We start from the raw sequence: 16672 nt of genomic DNA, 5'->3' as shown, positions 1-16672 counted from the left end.
ATTAGTATAAACGGACTGGGCGCCCATCAACCGAAAAGACAGAAGACAGCCAACGAATTTCTAGAATACAAGAGTGAGAGAGAACCATCCCATAGGAAAGACAGGTATCAAGTTTGGATCGGTTCGATCAGAGTTTCATGCGTGGAGGAAAAGATCTAAAGAAAACACACATCTTTCGTGCGGTACAGAATAGAATAGGAAAATGCCATCAAGCTCAACGGTGAACCTGATGAATAAATGCAGTGAAGCGCTGTAGACATGCTAGTGAGAAAAGAATAGTAAGGGCCGTCGTTCGTCCCTGGGGAGATCAAGATCATCATGTCGTTATACGCTCGGGGCTGCTCTCGTCGGAACTTTCGGTCAGATGATCATCTGCATTGTCGATTAGCGACATTATTGCCAACTCAGACATGTCTTGTTTGTGGTTAGACAGACGAACCATCGTCGCGGCATTCTACTCAGACTCAGACATAGATGCTGCCGGAATTTGAAAGAATTGCTGTTATTCAACACCATACCCCATAGTCCACCCTCGGGGGGAGGAAGCCGGACTTTCGTCCCCGGGCAGCACCTAGACCTCAGAAATCGCGGTACAATCATCAATTCACCGCATGAGCAGAGGGGCTGGGCTCCGGCGCCGAAAACGGCATATAGAACATATCTCGAATCAGCCAGACGATGTAGAACAGGCCGAGCACCCACAGCGAAGCCATGAGTTTGTACGTTGACGAGCGCCAGGTGACGCGGCGGACGAGGCGGCGGCCATTGGGGCCTTCGATCGGACCGCGGCGTTGTGGAGGGGGCGGTGGCGAGTGCGAATGGCCGTTGGACTGCCTTTGGGCGAACGGGTAGGCGAAGGCCTCGTTCATGGCGGCCTCACTGTGTGAAGTTCGACGGCGGGCCATTGTTATTATTTTGGTTTGGTTTGGTTTGGCTGTGGATCCGAGCCGGGAATGGACTCCGGGAGAATAGGAAGAAGAGAGAGGACAAGGCTGTCCCGCACACAGACACGTTGTGCGGGTCAAAAGCAGACAGGATCGAGCAGAGAAAGAGAGAAGGAGAGAGAGAGAAAAAGAGGCCGTAGGCAACACCCCACGATAGGATGGGATGGGATGGTGTGTGTGAGTTCGGTTAGTAACTATATTGCAGGTAAGAAATAAATGACAGCCGAATCCTTTGTGGTTTTGTTTAACGAGAGGCAAAAGGAGGGGCGAAAGACGAGGACAAGTCAGCAGTGGCCGGTCAACAGCATTGAGCTCAATGAGGGAATCTTGAGTCCCCAGAAGCGGATCTGCCGTGGGCGTTGGCTGAAATAATTAGCGAATGAAGACCGCCAACCGGAGGGCGGGACTCGTGGGCCAATGCGCGAAGTAAAAGCCGGATGGGGAACTCTTGGGGTTCGTAGTCTGGTCGACTGTCGCGTCTGTCCGTCTCTCGATCGGTGGTGGACGCAGATGGGTCTAGACACCCGAGCCCGGGACAACTGTCCAGCGCCTGAGCGACAGACTAGGGCTGATGATCGTCCCCGCCGGAGAGGAACAAAAGTACGAAAAAGTACGAAGCCGAAGAGAGTGAGAATTGGATGATTGGGAAGACAATCGCGAGTGTACTCCTGGCGCGTGCTGGGATCGCTCCACTGTCAAACGAAGAATAATCATCATAACAACCTGGGAAGTCAGTAGTCCGGAACGGCGTACGGAATCATTTCCTCCCCACACGTGACCCCTAGGAGACGGTAGAAATTGGCGTGTGCGTGTTCTCGTGTATTCCTTTTCTTCCCGGTAGTGGATAAATAGGGGTTAAATTGCTCTTCGTATCACGAGAGCATAACAATAATTGTGGTGAGATTAGCGATCCTCTACATTGGGATTATGACGTTCGAACTAGACCCCTGTCGCCAGGTTGAATCGTTAGGCTTCAGGTATGTTCACAAATAATCTTCCTCACAGAAGTTGGAGAAAATCCAAAGTTCTTACATTCTTTCTCTCCTCAACTGTTTCAGCCGCGTTGATACCCTTGTTGTTCACTCTTTTTCCGATGAATTAGGTTGCATTATCGCCCTCCTACGGATCATTCACGTGGTGAAAAAGCCGTCCAAGTAAGCTGAAATCATAGGCCACCGTATCGTAATGTTCTAGATCCATACTACTGTCAATTTGACGTAGAGATAGTGAAGTTGACGCCTGCGGAATAATTCCGCCGACTAACCATACTCTTTTCCTTTTAGATCGTTGAAATTATTTGGTAGAATAGGTTCTTTTAGGGAATCCGAGATTTCCGCACCGTAACTTTTGCAGAGAGAGAAGCAGAACCGTGCTATGCCGCTAGTCGATTAGCCCGGTGACCTCTAGCTCATTAGAGACAAAGACGTTGTTAGGTCGAATATCAGGATGCCGTATAACAGGACGAGAAAAACTGCATTATGATATGGGATAAGGTAAGGCGCAATTCGGAGATATTCTCTAGACTCACAATGTGCTCAAAGTGTGGCAATGCCTAGTGATTGTAATCTCTCTGCGGATACGCTAAAAAGGCTAAACCGCACGTCCGAATTTGCCAAGGTATGCAATCTCTTTTGTGGTCAGGGCAATAAGAGCTACCAAATAATCTCTGTCTTTAAAAAAGTAGCTGCTAATGCTTTTCCTTAGTTGTAAAGTATGAAAGATATTCGTGACAACCTGCTAAAGAAGCCCAACTTATATCTTGCTGAACTGGCAATCTATGAGGGACTAGTTCAATGTCCTTGATTTATACTTTTTTAGAAATAAAGCCCCCAAAAACTCCCCAGAAAATCAGATTTTACCAGTCAGACCTGCCTTCGCAGCACCACCTCTAGCACTACGAGTTGATAATCACACCAACTATTACAGGACGTGTACCCTGCCTCATGCTCTAAGAAAGAGAGCACAGGTTGGTCAGAATCGACACGTCTTCACAAAGTTGGGGGGGGGGGGGGGGGGGGGGGGGGGGGGGATAGGCATCGTGCAATCCATATCACACTCGTCGTTCTACAAATGTACCAGGACGAGAAAAGCCCTGTGTATTAAACAATGTGGAAAACACGGAGAATATTCCACTCTTGATTACTAGACTAGTGATATTCTCCCTAAATAACCATATTGTTGATCGAACCACACTCTTCTATTGATCTAGTCTATACTCATACCATCACAGATCCAGATAGTGATACTTCAGGGCGGGGCTGGTAGCCGAAAGCCCCGACACCTGCACGACCTGCTCATCACCCGGAATCAAATCAATCGCATTATCACTGAGAGTGACCCCCTCGCGCTCCTCGAACATCAATCCTTTAGTAGGTCGCTTCGCACTGACACGGATTGTGCCAGATTCTCCATGGCATGGCTGGCGCACGGTCACACCACGGTCCGCGAAGGATAGATACTTGTACGGCTGAGGCCAATCCACATCCCGAGAGAGAATGGTACCGTCGACGAAGACGTTTGCCGCCAACACATGAGGTTTCTCCGAGATATTATCAATAACCCCCTTCAACACCTCGGTGGTCCCATTTGCAACCAGTTGGATTTTCTTGGTAATGGCAGGTTTGATATCCTCGCCTGTCTCGATGCAGATAAACCGCAGCTTGACGGTGGCATCCACTACCTTCATTTGACTGCTCACCACCCACATCTGGAACTGGCTCGATTTCGCCGGTCGGGCATGCGCGACACTCCAGTCGTGGTGCTCTCGCTGGACTCCGACGGCAATCGGCGCCAGGACCCGAGATAAGGCGTAGTACGCTGCCTTCTTTCGCAAGTAGTAGTCGACAATCGCCCACGATGTACCGGGCCAGCAGTCGTTGATCTGCCAGACCAGAGCACCACCACAGTGCTTTGCTTGACCCCATTGGCGACGCCAGCCGCGATAGGCGTACATCAGAGCGTCAGCTTGCACTAGCTGTGTGAGATGGATGTATTTCTGTTTTGATCAGTACTAGCTTCTTCAGGGGACAAAGGAACCAGCTTACCTCCAGATCATTGGTGAGGCGGAAGTTCTCCACCACATAGGTGGCGAGGCGTCGCTCATGCCCATCAGCCTTATTGTGGAAATCAAGGGTGTGCGATTGAGGATGCATTTCTGACTTTTGCGTCACAAATGCCTCAACGGTCTGGATGTTCGGGAAAGCCTCCATGCCGAACTCGCTGTTGAATCGACCCCCTAGCGTTTCGAAGATTTGGTATTTCTCCTGTGTGCCATGCCAGACTATAAAATATTAGCAATGACAGTTCAATCGGGATATGTTGTAGTAACTCACCATTCCACTGATGCATATCGCCAATCGTCTGATCAGACGTGATCTTGCCGCCTCCCCAAGGACTACCAGGATGGTAGGGGACGCTGGGACATTCCTGCTGCACCACTTCTGGCAGGATCTTCTCATATATATAGCGAGCAGGGAAGTTACTCTTCAGCCACACCTGAGGATCCTTCTCTTCATAATTGTACTCCAAGTCCGACTGCTCCTGCACTTGGTAATCCTCATTGTTACCAGCCCAGATAGCAAGACAGGCATGGTGTCTAAGACGGCGAACATTCTCCACGGCCTCCTCGTGGACAGACTCTAGGAAAGCTGGGAAAGTCGGATAGTTGCCACAGGCAAACATGAAGTCCTGCCATACGAGAAGGCCCAATTCATCACAGGCGTTGTAGAAAGAATCGTCTTCGTAGATGCCTCCACCCCAGACCCTTTGCAAATATTCATTAGAAGATACCACTTGTAATGATAAGAGATAATACTCACCGAACCATGACCTGATTACCATCAACTATCAGCTTCAACCACTGCCGGTACCGATCCTCTGAAATATTTGTGAGGAAGCTATCGGCAGGAATCCAGTCCGAGCCTCCGCAAAAGATATCTAATCCATTGACACGGAAGTAAAACGACTGGCCAATATCGTCGGGTTCCTGCACGAGTTGCACCCCTCGGAATCCGACGGACTGCGAACGACTGTCGAGTTCCCGTGCTGCCTCGCTGAGCACAGTGCGCACAGTATACAGGGCTTGAGACCCATAACCACGCGGATACCACAGTGAGGCATCAGTGATGCTAAACTCGATTATGGCAAGTCCGTTCTCAGGTGCTGTGGTCGCACTGAAAACCGATTTTCCAGCGAACTCTACATCCACAGCCACCTGATCGCCAGCTGTTCCTTCCACAGGCACAGTGATAGTTCCCTGAACAGAGTCAAAATTCTCAGCCACGCGATAGTCCACACGGACATCTTCAATGCGTGCATGATATGTCTCCAACCGAACGGGTCTCCAAGGCCCAGCAGTCATCAAGACAGGACCCCAGTCCCATCCCCAGTTATACTGGGCTTTGCGAACAGCCAGACGGGAGAGATCAGCATTGAACCCTTCCCACTTGTGTTCAGGATGCGCAGCTCGAATCTCACGAGCCTTCAGCAGAGCCGAGCCAAAGTCGATTTCGAGCTGGTTTTGATCTTGCAATCGATTCGTAATGTCCACTCGGTGCGAGAGGAACATGTTATCGGTCTGGAGCAGTGTTTCTCCATTGAGGCGCACATGGGCGAATGTATCCAACCCTTCGAAGACAAGTGCAATCTTTGATCCGTCGCTTCGGGCTGAGGGAGGGATTGGCGGGAGGTCGACGCGGTAGGACCATGATTTCTCGCCTACCCATTCCGTGGATATTTCATTTAGGTCAATGAAGGGGTCGGGGATCCTGTATCCTAACATGAGCATAAGATATATCAAATAGCAACGTATTTTGAAGCTTACAATTTATGGTTCATCAGGTCCGACTGAACGCTTGTCGGCACTTTAGCCACGGACAGCCAATCAGTCAGCCCATCTGTCTCGCGCAACCACCAGCCTTTTTCGAGAAGTTGGGAAGTGCGAAGTTGAGCCATGTTGTTGTATTTGTTGAGAGAAAACGACGTGGTTAGCTTACATTGTGAGACCAGTCTGTGCTTTAAATTTAACTCACTTGCAACATTACCCATCGTCATCTCCTAGAGCCTTCCCCTCTAGACACGGGGAGGTGTCCGCGACGATCTGGGTGAACGGCAACTCTGCGGGTCTGCAGCCACCCGATGCATTCTGGCCCCTGCGTCTCTAGTGTGGGGGAGGCCCTGACCGTGGCGTTCGTTGGGTTGCCGGCTGTCGGTCGGTTCCACCGTGGCCACCATGGCGCCTCAAGGCTTTTCCGAACCAGGATATGCGGCGGTTGAATCCGCGTGCATCTGCTGCTGTGGTGTTGTTGGCAACTAAATGGAATGAAATCAGGAATTGTCGGCTTGTAAAAGCTGCATGTGATGTTTTATGAGATTGAAACGGAATAACCGACCGGCATCTACTAAGCAACACAAGGTTTTATATGTAGCTAGATTGCTCTTCCATTCTTGGGATTGAAAACGTGAAATATGACTTTCCAATCTAAAAAAAAAGTAAAGAATGTATCCGTCTATGTGGTTTATCTACAAGATCATAGTAGAGCCTGCACTTGCCCTCCTCCCGAGCAAATACTTTCAACGACAGCAATATCGGCCAATGCCTCTCGAGCTCCTGCTTTCGCGTCATGCTTGCCTCCAGCGGCAGCAGCAATAAAGGCCTTGACTTCTTCCAAGACACCCTTTCCAACAATCACCTCGTCGATTTCCTTTGTGCCATCGGCCTTTTCCAGAACGATACGCTGGCAATCTTCTGCATCCTCCACCCCCGAAACAGTAATAGATCCTTGCTCACCAACGAAGATAAACTCAAAAGTCCCCTTGCAAGAAGCAAAGCAGATGCTCAGAGACCCAGATGCACCATTGTCAAACTGTAAAGCTGCATTGACAGTATCCAAAGGCGGCAGATGGGCATACGTCTGACGGCACATGCTAAGGGTCTTGACAATCTCTTGTCCAGAGACATAACGGATCAATGCCACGAAGTGCACTCCACCATCAAGGATAAAGCCACCTTGGTACTCCGGGTTCTTTCGCCATTCAGTCTCGTACCATTTGTTGTCGCCAGGCTGGATATTGCCCCAGATGCGCGCATGGACGTGATTCAGTTTGCCAATACTTCCACTAGCCAATAGCTCGCGAGCACGGGTGAAGGTGCGGTCGTAGCGGAATTGCTCAGCCACGGAAAGCACCAAACCACGAGGACGGAAATTTTTCTCGTAGTCGGCGATTAGCTGCACCGCCGTTTGCACATTTTTGGCCATTGGCTTTTCGCACAATACATGTTTTCCGGCTGTCAGGCACTGACGGACAACATCTGGCTGGACGAGGATTGGAAGGGCAACGACGACGGCGCCAATATCCTGACGCTTCAATAATGCCGATAGTCCTCGATTCTCTGACGCAAGCTCGTCGGCATAGACGTCGATGTGCGAGGTTGGCGCTTTCAGGGCAGCGGCAGCATTGACGATCGATTGAGCTGATGAGACAGAGCGCGAATACACGGCTAGTAGATTGGCCTGGAGCTCTACCAAGGCCGGAAGATGGGCTAAAACAACATGGTGAGTCTGATATTCTACTCTCAACGTTTCGCAGGTGATGGTCACATACCCTCCTTGGCGAAAAGGCCAGCACCCAGGACTGCGATTCCGGTCATTTTGCTTTCTGAGAAAAATTATATTTTGCTCACGACAGGTTATTGACAGCCGAGCTCTTTAAAGTAAGCCACACAATATCACATCGGCAATCGGAGTGATCGGCAAGGTGCTGTCGATCCACTTTAGTGGGACCTGCCCTAAATTGACACGGCGGTCACTCCGCGGTGCACCGATCGGCTACGGAGACCTATACCGTGTCTGGGTGGGTTAGTCTTTACCCCCACACAAAACCCTGCCTTGACTCGCAGCTTCAATCCCGAACAAAAGCTATAGTTCAGGATCCCGGGGTTTCAGTTATGAGAGGCTCGTGACGTGCTAGCCATCCTTACGGCGTGGACATATAGGGGCCGCATCGCCCCTCATGGCCCAGGGGTGTTCCCAGAATTCAGCGCAGTTTGAGCATCTAGTTGGCACTTTTACTCCAAATCAACATGACTAACTCTAAGCCTCGTGCTAGCCATGATGAAGTGCCAAAACAGATTGAGGAGTCTACTACAGTCGGACAACGCATGCTAGAGGCTTTGAAGGAAGATGACCCAAAGCCTTTCCGCAAGAGCTTCTTGCGTCTGTATGCATGCATCTTTATTGGATATCTGTGTTCGGCCACCAATGGATTTGACTCGAATACGTTTGGTGAGTATTCGTTTTCTTCACAGCATATCGTCGCCTGCTAACTTACTTTACGAGGCGGCCTCTCGGCAATGACTACTTTCACCGATTACTTTGGCATAACCCCCTCAAACCAGGGCCTGGTTGCAGCTCTATATGTCATTGGCAACATAAGCGGCTCACTGTTCGCAGGCCCTTGCGCAGATATATGGGGTCGACGTATCGGCATGGCCATTGGATCAGCCATTTGTCTCGTCGGAGCTGCCGTCCAGGCCGCTGGGCAAGATTTAAGCATGCTCATGGGAGGCCGTTTTGTTTTAGGACTGGGGGCTGGGATTATCCAGAGTGCCGGTCCAGCGTATGTGGTTGAGATGTCGTACCCCAAGTATCGAGGACAGTTGGCTGGGGGATTCCAGGCTTGTTTCTTCCTAGGCACTATTGTGTCAACTTTCCTGGAATACGGTTTGAGCTTTCACAAGAGTATTGGATCCGCAGTTTGGAGATTACCGCTTGCCGTCCAAGGCGTGCCATCATGTCTAGTGCTAGTTTTGGTATGGTTCGTTCCTGAAAGCCCTCGTTGGTGAGTCTTCTGCTATCTTTAAGGTTCATTTTGCAAAGTGAGCGTGTTAATATGATCTAGGTATGTTGCCAATGATCGAATTGATGAAGCCCGCCAGATCCTCATTGAATACCACGGAGACGGAGATCCTTCCTCTAAGGTTGTTGCATTAGAACTGGAGGAGATGCAGCAAGTCATCAGCCACGACGGAACCGATAAAAGATTCTGGGATATCCGTGGTCTTTTCAATACCCGAGCAGCGCGGCATCGAACGTTTCTTGTCGCCTGCGTTGCGTGGTTTGCGCAGTTGGATCTGCCACCGACTAGCTACTACTTTCCATTGATGGGTATGACGCTTGCATTTTTGATTATAGATCATCGCTAAAAGGGATTTAGTTAAAACGGCTGGAATCCAGGATAGCCAGACACAACTATTACTTAACGCTGTTCAAACCCCAATCATGATGGTGTCTGCCCTGTGTGGTCTGCGCTTCATCCGGTCTTTCGGTCGACGGAAACTCTTGATGTGTTCGAGCATAGGAATGACTATCTGTCTGAGCATCATGACCGCCTGCACGGCACATCAAAAGGGGAAACAGGTTGTGGGCGGTGTTGGAATTGCGTTCTTATACTTGTTTTTGGTTGTTTTTGCGTTTGCCTGGGTAAGAAAATGTCTCTCCTGCATCCAAAGAAGTGAGACTAACAGTCCTCCGATGACAGACCCCGATGCAATCTCTCTACCCTAGTGAGGTCCTCGCGTACAACGACCGCGCCAAAGGCCTTGCATTTATGAATCTGATGCTGAACACCGCAAACGTTTTGAACACTTATGTTCCACCCATTGGAATTCAAAACTGTAGCTGGCGCTTCTACTTTATGTATATTGCGTGGGATGCGTTTGGCGTTGTGGTCATATACTTCACATTTGTGGAGACGAAGGGCTGGAACTTGGAAGAGATTGATGAGTTGTTCCATTCGAAGAGCCCGGTCAAAAAGAGCTTGGAAAAGAGAGAATAGGTCAAATAAAGGAGCAGCGGCTGATGCTCTTGGGGAGGATTTTCAGCAAGTTGTTGGAAGGTTGTATTGTATCACAAGCTGTGTCGAGTAGAAATATTATTTATTACAATGTTTGGTCTTGAGACCCTTGAGGCTATACTCAGGGATACTCAGGGATGAATGGGGTTAGAGAAACCCGCTTGACACAACCCGACCCGCTAAACCGCATCAGGTAATCGGCGGTCACCCGAGTATACCGTCAGTCGTGGTTCTCGTGCTTTCCGTTTCTTTCCGTAGTCAATCAATTCACTACGAGGTACTAGAACGACTACGACCTACGGGGATCCCCAGATGAACTGAATCGCTCCTGCCAGGTAGTCCCAAGAGTAACCACCGTGGTCCTCGATTCCGACCCCCGGCGCCTAAAAGCGGAGATTCTCCAGATCGTCAACCTCGGCAGTGGAACACATCGGAGCGGCCAGTTATTATTACTCACCGGCCTCCCTCGCTTTCCCTCCACATTCCTCACGCGACTCTCCCCGGACCTCTCTCCTCACTACCACCCGCGGACTGTCCACCCCAGACACTTCTCTCCTCTCTGCCCAGAAAAGACCTCCCCGCTGAACCCCGGCCGTTACGGCCTGAATCGCTCTCGGCATGTGGAAGCCGTCGGAGAGCCTGATGAACACCATCAAGCACTATGCCAGCTTCCCCGCCACCGGTGTCTCGCTGAGACAAATGGTGCAGTTCGGAGATCGATCATCTACCGGTACGCGACCCTTCTGCTGCGACCGACCACCGGAAACTAACTCCCCCCGCGTGTAGGCACTTTGTTCCGCGCCTCGCAATTTCTCTCCGAAGAGCTCCCCATCCGCCTCGCCCACCGCGTCCAGGATCTCGGAGAGCTGCCGGATGGACTCAGTGAAATGCCCTCGATCAAAAAGGTGCAGGACTGGTATGCGCAGTCGTTCGAGGTATGAGTCATCGAATTCGCTCCCAATGCCCCCATGTGATACTGATCTCCGCCCCAGGAAATCATCACGCTTACCCGGCCATCGCTCACACAAGAGGTAAAATCCCGTCTGCTGCGACCGGGCCGGATGAACGGCGGGGCCTCCAAGATTCTCTCCGAAGCCACCCAAAATCCCAGCGTGCGTGAGGGCCAGTACCGGTCATCGCCGACCTCGAACTCCAACTGCAATGGGAACGGGAAAGCCGCGGCGGCGGCCGGGCGGCGATACTTTTTCCCCGCAGACGATCATTCGAATTGGCCGCCCGAGTTGAACGACTACAACCAGCGATTCGCCAAGACCCTGCAGCAGATCAAGCGGCGTCACGACAGCGTCGTAACGACTGTCGCCCAAGGCATTCTCGAATGGAAACGGGAGCGCCAGCGGATGCAGATCGACTCCACGATCCAGTCGTTCCTCGACCGGTTTTACATGTCGCGAATAGGCATACGAATGCTCATAGGGCAACATATCGCGTTAACGGAACAAACACACGTCAAGCACCCCAATTACGTCGGGATCATCTGCACCAAAACGAATGTCCGGGATATCGCGCTGGAAGCCATTGAGAACGCCCGGTTTGTCTGTGAGGACTACTATGGCTTGTTCGAGGCGCCCAAGGTGCAGCTGGTCTGCAAGGACGACTTGAACTTCATGTATGTGCCGGGCCACCTGTCGCACATGCTGTTCGAGACCCTCAAGAACTCGCTGCGGGCGGTGGTGGAGCAACACGGTGCCGACAAGGAAGATTTCCCCGTCACCAAGGTGATTGTGGCCGAGGGCAAAGAGGACATCACGATCAAGGTCTCCGACGAGGGCGGCGGTATTCCCCGCTCGGCGATCCCTCTCGTCTGGACGTATATGTACACGACCGTGGAGCAAACACCCAACCTAGACCCGGACTTTGACAAGAGCGACTTCAAAGCACCGATGGCCGGGTTCGGATATGGATTGCCCATCAGTCGACTGTACGCGCGCTACTTTGGCGGAGACCTCAAGCTGATCAGCATGGAGGGGTGAGTCTCTAGAAATTACCCACCGTCCAACGGAATCAAACTAACCTAAACCCATCCAGATACGGCACAGACGTCTACCTCCACCTGAACCGATTGTCCTCCAGCTCCGAGCCCCTGCAGTGACAATTACCCGTCATGAGAGATGGCCGGGTCCGGTTCACCACCTCGCACCGTCTGCACCCCACTTACATCGAGCCGGAACCCACCCCCGAGCCCTCTCGAGGACTGACGCCCATGAACGTGCAGGCGTTGCGCTCGAGACTCCGCACCCGGGAGGTCTCGGAGCGCAAACAAGTCGGTGACGCGGAGAGTCTTTTCCAGTTGGAGCTGCGTCTGAGAGAGGAGGATATGATGTAGACTCTTTCTCCCGGACGTTTGGATTGGATTCTCATCCGCGCAAGAATATCGCAAAACTAGCTCTGCCAGACCAGATCCATTTTGGATGATTGGGTCTGGTCTTGTTCTCTTTGGAAAAGAGAAGAAGCAGAGTACACTACAAAAGGCAGGCCACGTTATGTTGGTTTTGCATGCTCATTGATACCCATTACTCTCCAGCCCATAACTAAGGTATATACATACTGGAGCTTTTGGACTCACCCTTTTTGTACCTAAAGACCTATTTCTTCATGGACAGACATTCACTCGAATTGCTGCTGTCCTGTACTGTGTTTTGAATCAACCCACTGTTTCAACCTCTTAAACACCCTAAATTAGGGCAGTGTGCTTAAAAAGGTACGGCTGTCTAGCCCTCATAGTCTCTCTCCTTCCTACCTTCCCATCATATCTTCCTTACCACCCTACACAACGGCCAACCGTTAGCAGAACATAAGATCCATCATTGAGAAGGTTTGTGGAGATCCCTTGTCCATCTCGTGGGACCAACCCAGGATCAGCGCCATGTACAAGAATAATGTCACAGAGCCATTACAGTCTTCCAGTGTACGTTCCGGGTGCCAGGACGGGGACCACGTATACTACACAGTAGACCCGATAAAGGCATTCTATTCGGCACACGCCCAGTCCCCATCAGGGGGTGTGTGTCCCTAACACAACCTGAAAAACAAGCCTGCGAGGATACAGCAGCCATTCAGTCCTTCTTTTCCTAGTCTGATTTTCTTCCCACTCAATGCTAGGACCCAAATAACGAACCCTCCGATTTCCGCCCCCGAGACTTATTCCCACGGTGCGCAGGCGAGTGCCCCGCAGAAACGGATCTCGAACCCGAGCGTGATCCCGACCTCGAAGGAGACGCAGTGCCAGAAGAGGCAGTACGCGGCTTGCGCGGGCCCTTCCAGCCCGAGTCATCGTTATCGACCACGATACGCCGGCGGCCAGGAACCAGAACGGGGCCATTCTCCGAATTCACAACCCAGCGCTCGGCGACGAGCTCCTCTTGTTTTTGAGGGTTGCCTGGGGCAATGAGCTTGGCTGTGAAGCGGCGGCGGGTCATGGGGACGGACTTTATTGGATTAGTGTTTGAGTATACCCAGGCAAAGTGGAAGAGAGAGAACAGGGCATATGCTCACTTCGTTGTTGGCGAGAGCATATGTCATAAGCAGCTCCCAGTTCGTCAGTACAGCCAGGGCGGCATTCTTCTCTTCGCGGATACGGTTGTGGGCGGAAGCATCCTGCTTGAGGGTTGCTGTGTGGCTCATTCGGGCTGATTGGTCTGAGCGAGGGGAGTCGAGGTCGGGGATGGAGTATTCTGTCTTGTGTGAGTGATATTGGAGGTAGAGGGGGGAAACATCGTTTGTCATACCCGCATGCAACCCTCGTAGTGATCCGAGTCGGGGTACTGCAAAGGCTGGCTCGGGAGGGTCGAGTTGCATGCCACCGTCGTCGGGATCAAAGTCGTAGTCGGAGTCTGTGTCGATATCGATGGGAATGACAGCGTGGGGAGTTGTCCCGGGGGTATTTGATCCGCTGTGTGCCATTTGTGCGGAGAGATTGAGATCTGATCAAATGACAATATTCCAGGCCAGTACCAGAGAGAGGTCTGGAAGCGGCAGATGAGAATTGAAGAGTGAAGAGTGACGAAGGGGCAGATCCTGCCCACAGAAGGCACGAGCAATCAGTAGAAGGTTAAACAAGTGCAGCCAGGTATTCGATATTTTGATGCGAATACGTATGGGTTGAATTATAGATCTGTAGGTTCACTTTGATGATGATGTCTAGTTGAAGAATGAGTCTTGTCCACTACCGTCAAAAAAGGGGATTATCTCACATACATGATCCAGTACCCTAGGATTTGTCTAGGTATATATTATAGGCCGAGGAATTCCCCTGACATGGTAAAATTCAGAAAAGAGAAGCGCGAGATGGATGCAGTGGGGTCAAAACAGGCACCAGATGAGGTTAAATGGCTTAGTCATCGCTACCACCCTGCCAGCAAGTTAAGTTGGTGAATTATAACCATGTAGGTTAAACCATTTTTCTGCCTCCTTTCTAAATTGAAATGGCCAGGTAGATCGATTACGATCAAATCCAGCCAGCCAAACTGACTAACCAACCCTAATCCCGCCATATCCGTCTCACCGTGTATTGTGGTTCGAGCAGCCTGAGGGACGGGCCAGAGTGATTTTTGGCCCTTGAAGAAAGCCACCAGTCGCCTTCACCTATCGAGCAAGAATGTTGGGTGATCTGGGGAGCTTAGCGCACGGCTCGGGCATTTAGGAGCTAGCCCCACGAGCTCTGACTGGGGATGCCTCCCATAGAACATGCAAGTTAAACCGGCCGCCACCGCCCGCGGTTAGCTGGGTAAATTTGGAGACCAGGACCGAGGTATTAGCTTCTCCGTCTTCCTCCTCTCCGCTTCACTTTCTCTTCTTCTTCAAAAGCCTTAGTTCTCGCAAATACATCTACTGTCAATATGGAAACCGCCGTCAAGCGCTTCTTCTCTTCCCCCCGCTTCGCCGTCGCCGGGGCCAGCAACGACCCGGCCAAGTTTGGCTACAAAAGTGAACATCCCCCAATCTATGACAGGAATGACCTATTAACACCCATCAGTCCTTGCCTGGTACCACCAGCACTCGCTGCCCGTGACGCCCCTCAACCCGCGAGCCGCGGAGATCTCTCTTCCCTCGCGTTCGATAAAAACAGTGCCCTCCCCTTCCGCTCTACCAAGCCCGAAGCAGACTTCGCTGTCCGTGGTGACGCCACCGCCCGTGACGCTCAAGGTGCTTGAAGAGGCTCACTCGGTAGGCATTCCGGCGGTGTGGTTGCAGCCGGGAACCTTTGATGATGGCGTGTTGGGGTATGCGCGCGAGCACTTCGAGGCCGTGATTGCAGGCGATGGTGGACAGGACGGCGAGGGATGGTGTGTGCTAGTCGATGGGGAGGATGGACTGTCTGCAGCGGGGGTGGAGTGGACGAGCCAGCGACTGTAACTAATTTGTAGTTTGTTGTTATAGTAACCCGCTAGTGTCATGTCATCATTAGTGCCTCGACTTTCTTTTTTCTCTCTTTCCTCTCACTCACCAACCACCCGGGGGAGAATCCTCCTTTTCCTCCGATTTCTTGAGTTGTTCTCGCCAAAATGCCCGACACCAGCATGCCCGTCTTCCACTTCGAATCGCCTGCGCCGCCCAAGCTGGATATCTCCAGCACGCCCGAACCACTGTTCCAGGTTCCCAACTCGACCTCCGCTACTTCCTCCCTTTACAGCTCCATCTCCCGCAAGCGATCTCGACGCGATTCAGGGGCTCTGGCATCCCGTCTCCAACCCCCGACCGAGCTGGGCCGATCCGTGCCGCTGCTCCGCGATCCGACCCAAACAAGCACAGCATCAACAACGGCAGACGACCACCACTCAGCCGAGCTCGACTACCGCCAAAACAGATACCGCGAATCCTTCCTACCCCCTTCTCTTGACTCCAGCGTGAATTCCATAACACCCGCCGAGCCCAGTCGCAAAACCCGCAAACGCAGTCTGCGCGAGTCCCCCAGTATCGATGGCTCGGATCCCGCAACCCCCGTGGGCTGGGGCCGTACGGTGATCAACGCCGTCGGCAAGGTCCTGGACTTGTGCTGGTCCGGTACATTCCGCGGGTTTTACGCAGGTGGCGGACAAGGCTACGACATGGCCGCCGGGGCGGGACAACAGCTCGATTCCAGTGCATGGCAGGCACCATCTTCTGCCGAGAAAGACAACACTCTCAGCTCGCACAACAAACTTCATTTGACTCCGGTCCCGGGCCAGTATCCCGAGGACGACGTCGACCGGAACTGGGTCGTCGTGCCAAACGAGTCCAATGATCCATTCGTCGAAACCGGCAGTCCTTCTCTCCGCGCTCGCAGGGCTTACCAGGCGTCCAGTCCTCGTCGGCGACCGGCACAGCTTCCACGTCTGAACAAGCGAACTGCGTATTCCTCCAGTGCACGTCCCTCCACGCCAACGAAGAGCCCAACGAAAAGTCCAACGAAGAGTACAGGTCTGTCATCGCCTCGATCCAAAGATACTCCGGGATCCGCGGAAGTGCAACGACATGCGGCGCAGCTTCGTCGCAAGGAGCGCCAGGAAGATGCCAGTATCCGCCGGCTAAACAGGCAGTTGCAGAATATGATCCGGGAAGGCAAAGAGGCGCTGGGGACAACAGTGGACATGGGTGATCTGGACATGGAGGACTACGACTGATCTCTCACGCAGTTGTCAGTCGTGATTTGGTCTTGCTTTTCTTTCACTTCGATTTTGGCTTTGGTTTTTTTTTTCTCGCGTGGACTGATTTGATACCCCCAACGGCGCTCGTTTACTGGGAAATAGGTGGATTTTGCGTGCAGCAGGACGAACTATGATCTCGGTGTTTTTTTCACTGCTTTGCTTTGCTTTTCCCAGCTGCGGCTGGTTTACTCCGTCAATATAACGACAATCCCTTCAATTCGGGCTTTTCTC

General features: G+C 51.9%; 8 protein-coding genes across 8 annotated transcripts; 4 read left to right on the top strand and 4 right to left on the bottom strand.

Moving 5' to 3' along the window:
• Window positions 1-599: 599 nt before the first annotated feature.
• On the bottom strand, window positions 600-905 carry PFLUO_LOCUS4017 (uncharacterized protein; the record flags this gene model as incomplete). The annotated part of the gene is made up of 1 exon (XM_073781325.1): window positions 600-905. The coding sequence occupies one exon, from the start codon at window positions 903-905 to the stop codon at window positions 600-602; it is 306 nt and encodes a 101-aa protein (XP_073638092.1).
• Window positions 906-3168: 2263 nt separating this feature from the next.
• On the bottom strand, window positions 3169-5897 carry PFLUO_LOCUS4016 (uncharacterized protein; the record flags this gene model as incomplete). The annotated part of the gene is made up of 5 exons (XM_073781324.1): window positions 3169-3939; window positions 3989-4224; window positions 4277-4707; window positions 4763-5710; window positions 5767-5897. 5 exons carry the CDS (start codon window positions 5895-5897, stop codon window positions 3169-3171), a joined length of 2517 nt encoding a protein of 838 aa, XP_073638091.1.
• A 575-nt stretch (window positions 5898-6472) lies between these two features.
• PFLUO_LOCUS4015 (uncharacterized protein) lies at window positions 6473-7593 on the bottom strand (the record flags this gene model as incomplete). Its single annotated transcript, XM_073781323.1, has 2 exons — window positions 6473-7485; window positions 7548-7593. The coding sequence occupies 2 exons, from the start codon at window positions 7591-7593 to the stop codon at window positions 6473-6475; spliced, it is 1059 nt and encodes a 352-aa protein (XP_073638090.1).
• Window positions 7594-9325: 1732 nt separating this feature from the next.
• Window positions 9326-9779, top strand: PFLUO_LOCUS4014 (uncharacterized protein; the record flags this gene model as incomplete). The annotated part of the gene is made up of 2 exons (XM_073781322.1): window positions 9326-9384; window positions 9509-9779. The coding sequence occupies 2 exons, from the start codon at window positions 9326-9328 to the stop codon at window positions 9777-9779; spliced, it is 330 nt and encodes a 109-aa protein (XP_073638089.1).
• A 636-nt stretch (window positions 9780-10415) lies between these two features.
• PFLUO_LOCUS4013 ([Pyruvate dehydrogenase (acetyl-transferring)] kinase isozyme 2) lies at window positions 10416-11907 on the top strand (the record flags this gene model as incomplete). Its single annotated transcript, XM_073781320.1, has 4 exons — window positions 10416-10527; window positions 10584-10732; window positions 10790-11784; window positions 11844-11907. The coding sequence occupies 4 exons, from the start codon at window positions 10416-10418 to the stop codon at window positions 11905-11907; spliced, it is 1320 nt and encodes a 439-aa protein (XP_073638088.1).
• Window positions 11908-12913: 1006 nt separating this feature from the next.
• On the bottom strand, window positions 12914-13718 carry PFLUO_LOCUS4012 (uncharacterized protein; the record flags this gene model as incomplete). The annotated part of the gene is made up of 2 exons (XM_073781319.1): window positions 12914-13243; window positions 13311-13718. The coding sequence occupies 2 exons, from the start codon at window positions 13716-13718 to the stop codon at window positions 12914-12916; spliced, it is 738 nt and encodes a 245-aa protein (XP_073638087.1).
• A 935-nt stretch (window positions 13719-14653) lies between these two features.
• On the top strand, window positions 14654-15170 carry PFLUO_LOCUS4011 (uncharacterized protein; the record flags this gene model as incomplete). The annotated part of the gene is made up of 2 exons (XM_073781318.1): window positions 14654-14741; window positions 14791-15170. 2 exons carry the CDS (start codon window positions 14654-14656, stop codon window positions 15168-15170), a joined length of 468 nt encoding a protein of 155 aa, XP_073638086.1.
• A 149-nt stretch (window positions 15171-15319) lies between these two features.
• Window positions 15320-16417, top strand: PFLUO_LOCUS4010 (uncharacterized protein; the record flags this gene model as incomplete). The annotated part of the gene is made up of 1 exon (XM_073781317.1): window positions 15320-16417. One exon carries the CDS (start codon window positions 15320-15322, stop codon window positions 16415-16417), a length of 1098 nt encoding a protein of 365 aa, XP_073638085.1.
• Between the last annotated feature and the right edge of the window lie 255 nt (window positions 16418-16672).

The sequence above is a fragment of the Penicillium psychrofluorescens genome (assembly GCF_964197705.1).
Source record: "Penicillium psychrofluorescens genome assembly, chromosome: 2".
Lineage (NCBI taxonomy): Eukaryota > Fungi > Ascomycota > Eurotiomycetes > Eurotiales > Aspergillaceae > Penicillium > Penicillium psychrofluorescens.
This window is presented reverse-complemented; position numbering and strand designations above follow the sequence as displayed.